General features: G+C 39.9%; 1 protein-coding gene across 2 annotated transcripts in view; it reads left to right on the top strand.

The window, feature by feature from the left end:
• Positions 1–221: 221 nt before the first annotated feature.
• nudt4b (nudix (nucleoside diphosphate linked moiety X)-type motif 4b) overlaps positions 222–14803 on the top strand; it is a 16849-nt gene continuing 2267 nt past the window's right edge. The window contains exons 1-5 of one of the 2 annotated variants that reach the window (XM_061960738.2): positions 222–621; positions 9580–9690; positions 12437–12481; positions 12543–12648; positions 14685–14803. The exon at positions 14685–14803 is cut by the window's right edge and continues 2267 nt beyond it. In XM_061960738.2, the coding sequence (XP_061816722.1) occupies positions 526–621; positions 9580–9690; positions 12437–12481; positions 12543–12648; positions 14685–14803 (477 nt within the window). In that variant the 5' untranslated portion in view covers positions 222–525. The remainder of the gene's footprint in view (positions 622–9579; positions 9691–12436; positions 12482–12542; positions 12649–14684) is intronic. The other variant, XM_061960740.2, reaches the window with a different exon arrangement.

Below are 14803 nucleotides of genomic sequence, written 5' to 3'. Positions count from 1 at the left end.
ACTTGTATTTATAAACATGTTATTTATCTGTATGTGTTTTTCAATGAACATTCCGTATTTACATATTCTCATTAATTAAATTATCTTTTTGTAAATGAGGATCAAACCCATGATAAATCGTCCAAACAGCAAGGAGTCCCCGCCCATTCCGAAATACCCCATCCAATAGGCGCTCATCTTCTTTCTAGGGGGCGTGTCCTGCATATGTCAAACTCCACTCGGCTTATTCCTCCGTACTGAGTCAGCGGCCATGCGCAAATGAAGGCAGAGGAGGTCCGTGTACATAAAATCCCTGGCCGGGGGTCTCCATTCACTGCCTCCCGGAGGACTCAAAGCAACCACTGGAGCTTTGACTTGCCTTTTTTTTGACTGCGAATCAAACAAGGAACTCATAAAAAGCGCCTGGGACCTCCTACGAATTTAGACAGCGGCGGTGATGCGGCTGCTCTGTTGCTAACCGCACGCTCAATTGAAACATTTCTTCTTTGAATTGTTTTTTTTTTAACTGTTGCCGGTTCGCCCAGGATGAAGCTGAAGCCCAACCAGACGAGGACGTACGATGGCGACGGTTTCAGAAAGCGAGCGGCGTGTTTGTGCTTCAAGAACGAGCGCGAAGAGGAGGTACACACACGGACTACTTTGTGCGCCCATTACACAAAAAACTGGGGGTCATGACTTAAAAAAGACCAGTCGACTTTAACAATACAGACGTTTTGTAATATTCTCATTAAATGCGTCACGGCACGTTTTATGTTTTTTAAGTGTTTTTATTGTTTTATCGTAAGGTTTTTGTGTGTGTTTGGACTATCCAGTTTGGGCTAGTTTGAGGAGTCACCAGCATAAAAAAAGCGTCGTCATCGGGGTCTCTCATTAGCAAGGCTTTTCTACCGGTTTTGCCTTTCAAAATAACCCACTTCCTCTATTACCACCGTATCGACACTACGCATCGCAGAAAGTGAAGCTTTTATTTTGAATGTTGCCATATGCTTTTCCGTGTAGCCTTTTGCTAGCTTGTAGTCGAGACGAGGGGGCGAGGCGCTTATTAGCGGCGGTTTCTTCATCCACTCGTGAGGACATAACATCAATGATTAATCGTCAATATTTGCTCTTTCGTGTTTAACACCCTGACGGTATCTGGAGTAGTCGTCATTCATTTTTTACAGTATCTCGACCCGCCAGTTTGGTGCATAGCGTCTGTGCTTATGGGAATTTAAAGGGGCCGCAGCATGTAAATAATGAACATGAGCTGCAAGACATGTTTCTGTTATCTCTATAAAGTTTTCGTAAGTCTTTGCAGCCCTTTGAGACTCGTGATTTAGGGCTATATAAATACACTTTGAATGAATGAATTTATCGGTTCCTTCATCAAAGCATTGATTGATTGATTGAAACTTTTATTAGTAGATTGCACAGTACAGTACATATTCCGTACAATTGACCACTAAATGGTAACATCTGAATAAGTTGTTCAACTTGTTTAAGTCGGGCTCCACGTTAATCAATTCATGGTACAAATATATACTGTTCGCATAATACTTTGTGCCAAGTACACAACATAAAGCTGTAAGTTTTGTACCGTGAGCATTGTAGTCTGATCCAGGCTATTACACACTCACCATAGGAGTTACGATCCCTTGTGGTGTAATGGTACATGCTGCTGCCATTTGTGCTAGTTTGATTCCCAGCGAGCCCTGAACACCCAATTATTGGAGCTGTCCAAGACAAACTAAAAGGTGTAAACATTTCACCAAATCATAGCATGCGATCAACGCATTGTGGTGACCTCTGACGGAAAAAGTCCATCCATCCATTTTATACCGCTTATCCCTTTCGGGGTCGCGGGGGGTGCTGGAGCCTATGTCAGCTGCATTCGGGCGGGAGGCGGGGTGCACACTGGACAAGTCGCCACCTCATCACAGGGCCAACACAGACAGACAACATTCACACTCACATTCACACACTAGGGACCATTTAGTGTTGCCAATCAACCTATCCCCAGGTGCATGTTCTTTGGAAGTGGGAGGAAGCCGGAGTACCCGGAGGGAACCCACGCAGTCACGCAGAGAACATGCAAACTCCACACAGAAAGATCCCGAGCGCAGGATCGAACCCAGGACATTCGTATTGTGAGGCAGACGCACTAACCCTTCTTCCACCGTGCTGCCCACAGGAAAAGCAAAATAAACAAAATAACTTTTAATGTGGTTCTGATCACTTGACACAGTTAGACGGTGAACACGACGGTTGAAAGCTTGTCTTGAAGAGGATGACCTTTGCCCTTTGGGATAAAAATGGTCACTATCTTGTGCTATTTTTTCACTTTTGCATGCCATTACAGAACCCCATCCTTCTAGCATTTATACACACGTTAAATCACTTTGATAGGACATGCGTCGAGGGCCCATATGATACTACGGCTCGGAAATGTCCGAATTTTATAGCCCTGCTCATGTAATCGCATGGGTGACATTGCTTTGAAGCAGTCTGAAGGTCTCCACTGTGATCTACTTTTAACAAAGTAAGCCCACTGAGGGCCTTAAATGTTGGACTTTGCCGCAGCAATAGTTTAAACCAGAGGTGTCCAAAGTGTGGCCTGGGGGCCATTTGCAGCCCACTGCTAATTTTTTAACAGTCTGCGGCGCACTTGAAAACATACTTTTACAAAAAAAAAAACATAAACAAGTTGAATAAAAGAGCATAACGGTAAAATATAACAAGAAAAATGTGCAACGTTGACACTAATAACACAAAGCTGCAATGCATGCTGTTTTTTTCTTCAAACTGTCATTGCTCAAAACAATTATAATCAAAGTCAATGTTATGAATTATTAACCCTAGAAAAAATGATAATGAACAGATAAATCTGAAGTTGATCTAGATATGTAAGTGTTGAAAGCAAAAAAATAAAAAATATGTATGACTTATTTTTAACACCTTAATGAGTTGGGCCCTATCGGAACTCTAAGAATTTTAGTGGGATTTTTTTTTTTTTTTAAATGGTCACTGCTCAAAGAACAGCAATTAATCATATCAATGTTATGAACTATTGACTTAATAAAAGCAGCTCCCTTTACTTAACATAAAAAATATATAACCGACAGATAAGTCTGAAGTTTAAAAAATACGTAGATTTTAGAGTAAAAAACTGGCAACTGTATTGTATTTACTAAATAACATTATAACATATAACTGTGAATGGAAAAACACTACCAATGTTTTTTAACGGGGAAAAAAAGCTGGCAGCGTAGTTTCCAGAATGTTATTGCAAAATTTGCGGTGGTTTTTACAACATTTTGCTGTAAATGCAAGAACAGTACCACATTTTTTTTCAATTCTGTCAACTGAGCTGCCAGTTTTTTACCGTAAGAAAATGTGGTACCATTTTTCCGTTTACAGTTAGTTGTTTTTTTACTTAACAGTGATACCCTGTAAAAACTGTTGTACATACTAACGTAATGGTAAAAAACTGTCAACTCAGTCACCAGAATTGTACTGTAAGATATACAGTGTTTGTTTACAACATTACAATAAATGGGAAAAACGGCACCATTAATTTTACTGGAGAAAAATAGCAGCTTAGTTGCCAGAATGTTAGAATGCAATGTACGGTGGTACTGTAAATAAAAAATAAAAAAAACACTTCTTTTACGATACTATTTTGTCTACTGAACTGCCTGTTTTTTTACATTAAAAACATGTGGCGCCTGTTTTCTATTTACAGTATAATACATCGTAAAAAAAACAAAACAACTGTAGATTTTACAGTAAAACTCTGTGAAGTTTTTTTCACTTTACAGTGATTGATGGATAACTTGCTTTGAAATCATAAGTCAAGCAGATATTTGAGAATGTATTTTTATTTTGACAAAATAATTATCTACAAAGTATAATGATAATATATTTGATGCAATATTGGATACTATTAAATTGTAAAATGCATGCAATAAATGTATTTTTTCTGTCAAAAGGGAAAAAATGAATACATTTAATGGGAAAAGATAAAGTACTTATTGACACATATTATTTCCAGGTGTTTGCGGGCCACATAAAATTATGTGGCGGGCCAAATCTGGCTCCCAGGCCTTGAGTTTGACACCTGTGTTTTAGATAATGTGGAGAGCCAAAAACAAACATGCTGCGGGCAGAAAATGGCCCCTGTTGTGCATTTAGCAGTCCTTTAGCGGGTTGGACAAGGTGTTTATGTCTTCCAGAGCATCCCCAGATTCCACTTACTGTATAACAACTGGTATTCGTGGTGGGGTATTGTCCAATAAGAACACAGCTCTGAGTTTTATTTGGAGACGCCCAATGGGATACATTGTGGCTCGCCACACCAAGCAGTTTGTGAAATGATGTGTGATGTTGTGTTGCCAGGTTTGTTTGATGTGTGTGACATTTTGTCCCACCTTCCCATTGAGGAGATTTACAGTAAGAGGCCCACCTCTAACAGTTAACTATTGCTGGGAAACACTCGCAGGGCTTCTGGGGTTTTGTTCTTTCCTTCGAGCTTGGCCCGCTTTCCAAATATAAACTCATGAATTCCAGCTGTCACTTGATCTATCATGACGCTGTGAGATATTTTGTTTTGGTTTTCATCTGAAATGCTCTAGGTTTTGCTGCAAACTTACTATTTGAGAAATCTTATTATATATTGTGTATTATTTGAGTGCCATTTTATTTGCCTTTACTCCCGAAAGGGGTCATATGCCTCCATGATTACTTTTTACATTTAAAACACTTCCTTGTGGTCGTCATAACATGTAATGGTGTTTTTTGGTCAACATTTTGCATAGATCAAATTTTACAGACCATCTTCAAACCACTGTCTAACTGCTAGAGGTGGGGGAAATAATCGATTTTTAGATGCATCGCAATTTAGATTATAGAATCAATTAGTAAACGTCAATAATTGATAATCGATTTATTTACTTTAAATAAAGTAATGCCGACAATTCTAAGATTTGGCTGACTGTAGCGAGCCACCTAACCGAGAGATCCAACAAGCTACTTTATTTTAGGGCACTTATGGTCCAGTTTTGCACACTTTTGCATTAATTTAATACATTTGGGAATTAATTTAACTGTTTTCTATTCCAAATTGTCTTTTTAAAGTTGCAAGTGATAAACGCTTATTTAGTGAAACGAAAATAAATGTAAAACTGCATCGAAATACATAAATTAAAGATCCATTAATAATTGATTTTAACCAAATCGTAGCTCCTGAATCGTAATCGAATCGTGAGGTGCCCAAAGATTCCCAACTCTTCCAAACGTCTCTTCAGCATGTGCCGTTTTGTAGGCGGTCTTACTTACGTGCCTCCACTGTGAAAGTGTCTTCTCCCCACCATCTCTGTTGTTGTTGTTTTTAGCGCTTCCATAGCGAGTCTACTGACAGATATAAGTTACAACTATACGCTACTTTGTATTAGAAATGGCAACAGCGTAGGATGAATGTGCATGTACGAGCCAAGAGAATAGAGGAAAAATAAGTAATTTGTTGACTAGAACATCGGACTAAAACAGCACTCACGCAAAATTCTTCAGGTAATTTTCTATTTCTACCATATTAGGAGATATCCGCTGAAGTTTCAAGTGGAAAAAAACGTCAAAAATGTAGCAAATTCCAAATGGCTTGTTTGAAAGAAGTACAAGATTGTTTTATAAATATCTCCGCCATGCCTCCATGGTTTTATATAACATTTTCGGGACTTATGCAAATCCCAAACACACAAAAACAGGTACCAATATGTCAGAAAAGTTGATTTTGCATATATAGCTGCTGTCAACAATACCTGATCGACTGCTGAAAATTAATAAGAAAAATTATTTTTAAGCAAAGTCTTAGTGTTATTTAAAAACAAACATCCATCCATCTTCTACCGCTTATTCCCTTTGGGGTCGCGGGGGGCGCTGGAGCCTATCTCAGCTACAATCGGGCGGAAGGCGGGGTACACCCTGGACAAGTCGCCACCTCATCACAGGGCCAACACAGATAGACAGACAACATTCACACTCACATTCACACACTAGGGCCAATTTAGTGTTGCCAATCCAACCAATTGAATAAAATAAAAAGTTAATTATATTTTAGAAATATTTAATTCAAAATAATTCTGATGTTCCATTCATCCATTTTCTACCGCTTGTCCCTTCTTATTATATATTATTATTTTCATATATACGGTATTAAATGAGCTGTAGTCTTATAATTAAAAAATATTAAAAGATCCAATTACAAATTTAATAATAGTTCATATTTAATTGATTATGAATTAATCATGCTTAAAAATAGTTCAATATTGTTGCCGAGGTAGTTAAAAAGCTCCTCGGTGGATGAGATCCGTCCGGAGTTCCTTAAGGTTCTGGATGCTGTGGGGCTGTCTTGGTTGACAAGACTCTGCAACATCGCGTGGACATCGGAGGCGGTACCTCTGGATTGGCAGACCGGGGTGGTGGTTCCTCTGTTTAAGAAGGGGCCCGGAGGGTGTGTTCTAACTATTGTGGGATCACACTCCTCAGCCTTCCCAGTAAGGTCTATTCAGGTGTACTGGAGAGGAGGCTACGCCGGATAGTCGAACCTCGGATTCAGGAGGAACAGTGTGGTTTTCATCCTGGTCGTGAAACGGTAGACCAGCTCTATACTCTCGGCAGGGTCTTTGAGGGTGCATGGGAGGTTGCCCAACCAGTCGACATGTGCTTAGTGGACTTGGAGAAGGCATTCGACCGTGTCCCCCGGGAAATCCTGTGTGGAGTGCTCAGAGAGTATGGGGTATCGGACTGTCTGATTGTGGCGGTCCGCTCCCTGTATAATCAGTGTCAAAGCTTGGTCCGCATTGCCGGCAGTGAGTCGTACCCGTTTCCAGTGAGGGTTGGACTCCGCCAAGGCTGCCCTTTGTCAACGATTCTGTTCATAACTTTTATGGACGTTGAGGGGATCCAGTTTGGTGGCTGCAGGATTAGGTCTCTGCTTTTTGCAGATGATGTGGTCCTAAAGGCTTCATCTGGCCAGGATCTTCAGCTCTCACTGGATCGGTTCGGAGCCGAGTGTGAAGCGACTGGGATGAGAATCAGCACCTCCATGTCCGAGTCCATTGTTCTCCCCTGGGAAAGGGTGGAGTGCCATCTCCAAGTTGGGGAGGAGATTTTGCCCCATGTGGAGGAGTTCAAGTACCTCGGAGTCTTGTTCATGAGTGAGGGAAGAGTGGATCGTGAGATCGATAGGCGGATCGGTGCGGCGTCTTCAGTTATGCGGACGCTGTATCGATCTGTTGTGGTGAAGTAAGAGCTGAGCTGGAAGGCAAAGCTCTCAATTTATCGGTCAATCTACGTTCCCATCCTCACATATGGTCATGAGCTTTGGGTTATGACCGAAAGGACAAGATCACGGGTACAAGCGGCCGAAATCAGTTTCCTCTGCCGGGTAGTGAGTCTCTCCCTTAGAGATAGGGTGAGAAGCTCTGTCATCCGGGAGAAGCTCAAAGTAAAGCCTCTGCTCCTCCACATCGAGAGGAGCCAGATGAGGTGGTTCGGCCATCTGGTCAGGATGCCACCCGAACGCCTCCCTAGAGAGGTGTTTAGAGCACGTCCGACCGGCAGGAGGCCACGGGGAAGACCCAGGACACGTTGGGAAGACTATGTCTCCCGGCTGGCCTGGGAATGCCTTGGGATCCCCCGGGAGGAGCTGGACAAAGTGGCTGGAGAGAGGGAAGTCTGGCCTTCTCTGCTTAGGCTTCTGCCCCCGCGACCCGACCTTGGATAAGCGGAAGAAAATGGATGGATGGATGGATAATTATTGATATGGGAATAAAAATTATCAAGTATACAAAGGTTAATTTGAATAGTTCATATGATGTAATAATCAACAAAATATATACAATATTTTTACAATAATTATTTCATTTGCCATCTTTCTTTCCATGTAGGAGGTAATGAAATTAAAAGAGTAGTTTGCTGTTTTTGCAAAATGGTTTGCTTGCTTACGCTGAAATCTTTGTTGACATGACGAAAACTTCTATTTGCAGTGAGCGTCACATTCAATTGAAATGCTTCAAATGTGCATCTATTTAAATTCTACACACTTTGTAGTATTTGGATTTGTCGCGTTACATTCCTGTATTCATTAAATGTACTCCCCGTGTTGTGTCGTGTGGCCTGGCAACCAGGCGGCATAAGTTTGTTTTGTCTTCTCCGTCGACGCCGCGTTTTGTTTTGTACCAACACAAGCCTCGACAGGACAGTGAGGGCTTTGCCAACACGCCCCACACAAGAAGAATGAATGAATTATTTGATCAGGTGACCAAAAGGCAAATAAAGAAAGCCATTCCTCGGGTTACTTTGTTCCACTGCGCCACGTTTGAGTGTGAAGACCCTCTTTAATACTGCATACTACACCTGTTGTACTGCATAAACACCTTAATGCTACTGGCGCCTTGTAGAAAACTTTTCCACAGGACCGCAATCTATTTGTGGTTGTGTTTTTATGGACATAGTGGGAAAGAATAAAGTACAAAAATAAAGACAAGCAAAACTAATAAATTGTTTTTGAGTTTTTCCTCTCTTGGAGCTCTGGGCTCCATGAGAGGGAGAAGAGCAATACATGCTGTTACTGTATATCTCCAAAAGTCCCTGCTAACACCAGAAAAGTCACTAGATATGTCTTTTTTTTTTTAAGAGTATCTACAGGGGCCTAAATACTCTCTGGCAGACCAAGTACACGTGAGGTGTGTTAAGCAGTGCAGTTATGATACATAGCATTGCCTACTGTACCCAGAGAGTCTTGTTATAATGTGTTCATTAGCCCGGGTGAGCAGATAGTGCCAAATAAAAGTATTGGAAACACTGAGGAGTGCAGTAGCAGTCCATTGAACTTGTTTTTGGACGTTTTGCTTGCTTTTGCACGTTAGAAGAAGGCACGCAAGCGTCAATCACTTTTCTTCCTGCTTGCGCCTTCGGTCTTATTAAAGCAGCAAGAGAGTAGATGAATGTCATCTGGATCACAATAATGACATTTTACACTACATTCATAATTATACGCACAGAAGTCCTTGTTGTTTACCCATTTTTAATACACACCTGCGTCAAGCTAACGTTTACAGCAGCCACGCTATGCTTCCTATATTGCAAATTCTTCTAGAAAGCGCAGACGTGTGCTCATGTGATCTCTGCATATCGATGCACATTGCAGCTGTCGTAATTCAAGCCCTCATCACAAGGGGCTTCTTAGCAATTCATTGGCCATACATGGTTTTTAAATGCATTGTTGAAATATTCCAAATAAGTGAATAATAATTTGAATGTCTTTACATTGCTTTTATGTGCATTGTTGAAATATTCCAAATGTATACTTTATTAAAAATACTTTGAGTGGCCATACATGGCTTTTAAGTTTATTGTTGACATTTTCCAATTGTGTGAATGATAATTTATAATAATTTGAGTGGCCATACATGCATTGTTGTTGAAATATTCAAAATGTGTAAATAATAATATCCCACCAATTGTATTATTTTTGTCTTTGGTGATAAATAACAATAATAATACAAAAATATTGTAACAATAATATTGTGCTTTTTTGCCCAGGTTTTGCTGGTCAGCAGCAGTCGTCATCCAGATCAGTGGATTGTACCCGGAGGAGGGATGGAGCCTGAGGAGGAGCCCTGTGGAGCGGCGATGCGCGAGGTCTTTGAGGAGGTAAATTGATCTGCCAAACATGGAAAGAAAATATGCTAGTTTTTTTCTTTTTTTATATAAAAACAAATATTGCATTCTTTTTGTGGCATTTGATCCTAAACACTACATTATAGGTTATTTGTTTTTGTTAAATTTAATTGATATAAATAGTATATTGGGAGATAAATATATTAAAAAAGTGTGGGCAAAAAATGTAAAATATTTATTTGGAATTATTTTCCTTATTTATTTTTTTAATAGAAAAATGTTTTCCCAGATATATCATTAATTGCATACTTTCGGTGACATTTGGTTTCATACACACACTACATTGTTATTTTTATTGTGAAGTTCAAATGTTCAAAAATATCAGTTGGGATGTTAACAGATCACATACACAATACAATTTCTCTTGCAGTTTAATAATTTTTCCTAAATGCTGTAATTTTCTTGAAAGAAATACTTTTATTTTATTGCATGATTATTTCCCAAATGTTATACTTTTTTTTTTTTTTTATATATTTTTTTATTTTATTGCATCTTTTTATTTCATGGCATCTTAAACACACATTTTAAAAACGCATGTTCTGTTAAGTTTAAATTGGCTTTTTCAAAAAAACATTTTATTATTTTATAATGTTTTAATAATAACACTTCTGTTATTACAGTGCATTCGGAAAGTATTCACAGTGCTTCACTTTTTCCACATTTTGTTGTCACAGCCTTATTCCAAAATGGAATACATTAATTTTTTCCCTCAAAGCTTTACACACAGTACCCCATAATTACAAGGTAAAAACATTTTGTTTTGTTTAGAATTTTTTGCAAATTTACTAAAAATAAAAAACTAAGAAATCACATGTAATTAAGTATTCACAGCCTTTGCCATGAAGCTCCAAAGTGAGCTCAGAGGCATTCTTTTTTAACTGATCATCCTTGGGGTGTTCATACAACTTAATTGGAGTCAACTGTGGTATATTCAGTGGGTTGGACATGATTTGGAAAGGCACACACCTGTCCATATGTAGGGTCCCAAATATGATGCAGGGCAGAGCACAAACCAAGCATGCAGTCAAGGAATTGTCTGTAAACCCCCAAGACCGTATTGTCTCGATGGTACAGAAAATGATCTGCTGTCTTCAAGGTCCCAATGAGCATAGTGACCTCCATCATCCGTAGATGGAAGAAGTTTGGAACCACCAAGACTCTTCCTAGTGCTGGCCGGCTGTCTAAATTGAGTGATCGGGGGAAAAGGGCCCGAGTCAGGGAGGTGACTTAAGAACCCGACGGTCACTTTGTCAGAGCTACAGCAGTGACCATGTGGAGAGAGGAGAACCTTCCAGAAGGACATCCATCTCTGCAGCAGTCCACCAATCAGGCCTATATGGTATAATGGCCAGACAGAAGCAATTCCTTTGTAAAAGTTTGCCAACATGCACCCGAAAGACTCTCAGACCATGACAAACAAAATGATCTGGTTTGATGAGACAAAGCTTGAAGTATTTGGTGTGAATGTCAGGAGTCATTTTCGGAGGGAACCAGGCACCGCTCATCCCCAGGCCAATACCATCCTTACAGTGAAGCATGGTGGTGGCAGCATCATGCTGTGGGGATGTTTTTCAGCGACAGGAACTGGGAGACTAGTCAGGATAAAGAGAAAGATCAATGCAGTAATGTACAGAGACATCCTGGATGAAAACCCAACGCTTCTCATCCAACCTGATGAAGCTTGAGAGGTGCTGCAAAGAGGAATGGGCAAAACTGCCCAAAGATAGGTGTGCCAAGCTTGTGGCATTGTATTCAAGAAGACTTGAAGCTGCAATTGCTGCCAAAGGTGCATCAACAAAGTGTTGTGTAAAGACTGTGAATACTTATGTACATGTGATTTCTTAGGTTTTTTTTAAATAAATTTGCTAAAAATTCTAAAAAACCAACAACAACTATTTCACGTTGTCATTATGGGGTACTGTGTGTAGAATTTTGAGGACAAAAAAAAAAATTCCATTTTGGAATGAGGCTGCAACATAAGATGTGGAAAAAGTAATTCGCTGTGAATACTTTCCGAATGCACTGTATTTTTGAGTATTTTATGCCTGTGGATGATTTGTATTACCTTACTTTTATATACTAAATATACATTTTCAGTACATTATATCAATTTATAATTTTCTGTTGTTTTAAGCAAAGCTCGGTTGGTAGAGCTGCCGTGCCAGCAACTTGAGGGTTCTAGGTTCGATCCCCGCTTCTGCCATCCTAGTCACAGCTGTTGTGTCCTTGGGCAAAACACTTCACCCACCTGCTCCCAGTGCCACTCACACTGGTTTAAAAATGTAACTTAAGATAATGGGTTTCACTATGTAAAGCGCTGAGTCACTACAGAAAAAGCGCTGTATAAATATATTTCACTTCACTTTGATAGTTGTAAAAAGAGCAGAAAATAAGTCATCAAAAAACATGGTTGTGTAAAAATATGCATTGACTGTAGGAAGTTGCACACTGCAAACAATTTCGGGTGGAGGTCAAAGTTAGTGCAGAAGAGGTCAGAAAATCTTTGAGGTGTTGGACGCTTGTTTTCTGTCACGATGGACCATGAGCTAAACTCGGCTCCTCGCTGGATGCCCGAACTTTGGCACAAGTCTGCAATGCACTCAAACCAAGACAAAGGTCAAACGTCATGTTTTGATTTCCTTGAAGTTAAACTCTGTCAGCTGTTTTGAAAGAGAATTATTTCCACGACTTGATGGCAACTTTCCTTTTTACTCCTCAGGCTGGCGTCAAAGGCAAACTAGGACGTCTGCTTGGCGTCTTTGAGGTAAATCCCAACGAGGAAGTCTTTTCATTTTTCATTCGTAATTTCAGCTTTTTTTCTGCAGCAAAACCAAGATCGAAAACATCGGACCTACGTTTACGTGCTGACTGTCACCGAGACGTTGGAGGCCTGGGAAGACTCAGTGAACATTGGTGTGTATGTGTGCCTGTGTGCGTATTTTACTTTTTTCAAATTGATTTTTTATTTTTTTATTTTTATGTATTTACAATCGTTGCAAATAAGAATCGCAATTCATTCCAAAAATACTTTTGTTTTTTGGACACCCCTATTTTGAATGATTCAAAAAAAGGTAGAGTTTGGACCGCGCTATAGTATAAGCCAGTGGTTCTTAACCTTGTTGGAGGTACCGAACCCCACCAGTTTCATATGCGCATTCACCGAACCCTTTTTTAGTGAAAAATAAAAAAAATTTTTTTCCAAATTCAAGACAAGTATATGTTTTTGGTAACACTTTAGTATGGGGAACATATTCTAAGTAACAAAGACTTAATTTAGAGATATTTGGTTAGGGTTAGAGGGTTATGGCCAGGGTTAGAGTGTTAGGGTTATAATAAGGCCATGCCGAATAAGGCATTAATAAGTACTATAATGACTTATTAAGAGCCAATATGTTACTAATTTGCATGTTAATAAGCAACTAATTAATGGTGAATATGTTCCCCATACTAAAGTGTTACCATGTTTTTTTTACTGGTGCACAAAATGAACCGTGCATGAACATCACCTTGTTCAAACAACAAAACCAACACAGTGCATAAACTCACAACAAATTACACACCTGCAAATCAGTGTGACTTCTGCTGTTGTCGTATCCGTAATACGCCGATAGGGAGAAGTTTTTATTTACACGATGAGTCGGGTTTGTTTTGACCTCCACCGAACCCCTGAGGCCGACTCACCGAAGCCTTAGGGTTTGATCGAACCCAGGTTAAGAACCACTGGTATAAGCTAACAAGTGAGGCGGTAAAGAGGATGAAAGTAGTCAGTACATGGGGAAAAAGCAGGAGTCTCGCGGCAACACGAGTGCTGTAACACTCATCCCGTTTCATGAATAAGTTGCTGTTGACCAGTTGATATTTTGTCTCATAAATGTAATCGTGATTTGAAATACTGAACCCACTAACTTGTGCGAGATCTAGTGCTGCATGGCCATGGTTGCCTAAAAAGCACTGAAAAGTATTTTTGGCTGTAGCCATGCATAGGCGTCGATCTACATTTCTGCCAGTGGGTGCTCAGTGTGTGTGCTTAGTGGTGAGAAAGAATTTGCCATTAATCCCACGTGGGTGCTCGGGCCCCGAAGCACCCACGGGATCGGCGCCTATGTAGCCATGAGTATATTGGGTAGTGAACTGTAATTACACAGTGTGGGCTGCAGAGGGCAGTGACTGACTTGCCGCAGTGTTAGACCAAGTCTGGGAGCGAAGAAGAAACGAAGAAATGTTCGAAGAAACTGTTCTGCGAGTGTCGCGCTCCTGCCTGTTAGCGATACAGTGAAAACTAATTAAAGGCTGACTTGTGCAAAGTCATTCTGCCTCCTTCATATTGCCGCCGCCATTACAGTATAATCATGAATTTATTAAGATTACATGTAATAAAAAGCCTTATTGTATAATTGAACAAACAACCTTGTAGCAGATACATTGAATGCAATTTTATATCAATGACTTTTCTAAGTGACTGACTAGTTCGACAAAATATTGGAGTTTTTACGATCACAATATATTTTATGAAATATAGCCATCGTACCTTTTTGTATTCATGAAATGCCTTATAGTCATGTAGTGGAGAGATTTTCTCAAACCAAACAAAACCCTCAACTAATGACATAAACTTTGGATGTATACATTCTTGGAATGGCTAATATTAATATGGTGAATATATTTTCTCAACAAAAACAATCAACTATTGATGATGTGGAACAGTCATGAAAAAGAGGTGTGGTTTTCATCTTATAGCATCGAATAGATAGAAACCATTGGTAAGTTTTATTGTATTTTTACATAATTTTTATAAGGGAAATGCCTTCCAAAGCATCTTAAAAATGGTAATATATATTCAACTTCAGGGTGTGATGCACCCTGAACCCCTAAAAAGCCTCCTTTGAAGCTTGGCTGATATTGTTTAATTCCTCTAGTTATTTTTTTTACCTCACTGGAATCCCTGGTTACGCTGTCTCCCCCTGCAGGCCGGAAGCGGGAGTGGTTCACGGTGGACGAGGCCATCAAAGTCCTGCAGAGCCACAAGCCTGTGCATGCCGAGTACTTGCGTAGGCTCCAGCTCAGCTGCTCGCCCACCAACGGCAAC

Source organism: Nerophis lumbriciformis, linkage group LG05 (assembly GCF_033978685.3).
Source record: "Nerophis lumbriciformis linkage group LG05, RoL_Nlum_v2.1, whole genome shotgun sequence".
Taxonomy (NCBI): Eukaryota; Metazoa; Chordata; class Actinopteri; order Syngnathiformes; family Syngnathidae; genus Nerophis; species Nerophis lumbriciformis.
Note: the sequence above shows the minus strand (reverse complement) of the source record. Positions and strands in the feature narration are given on the sequence as shown.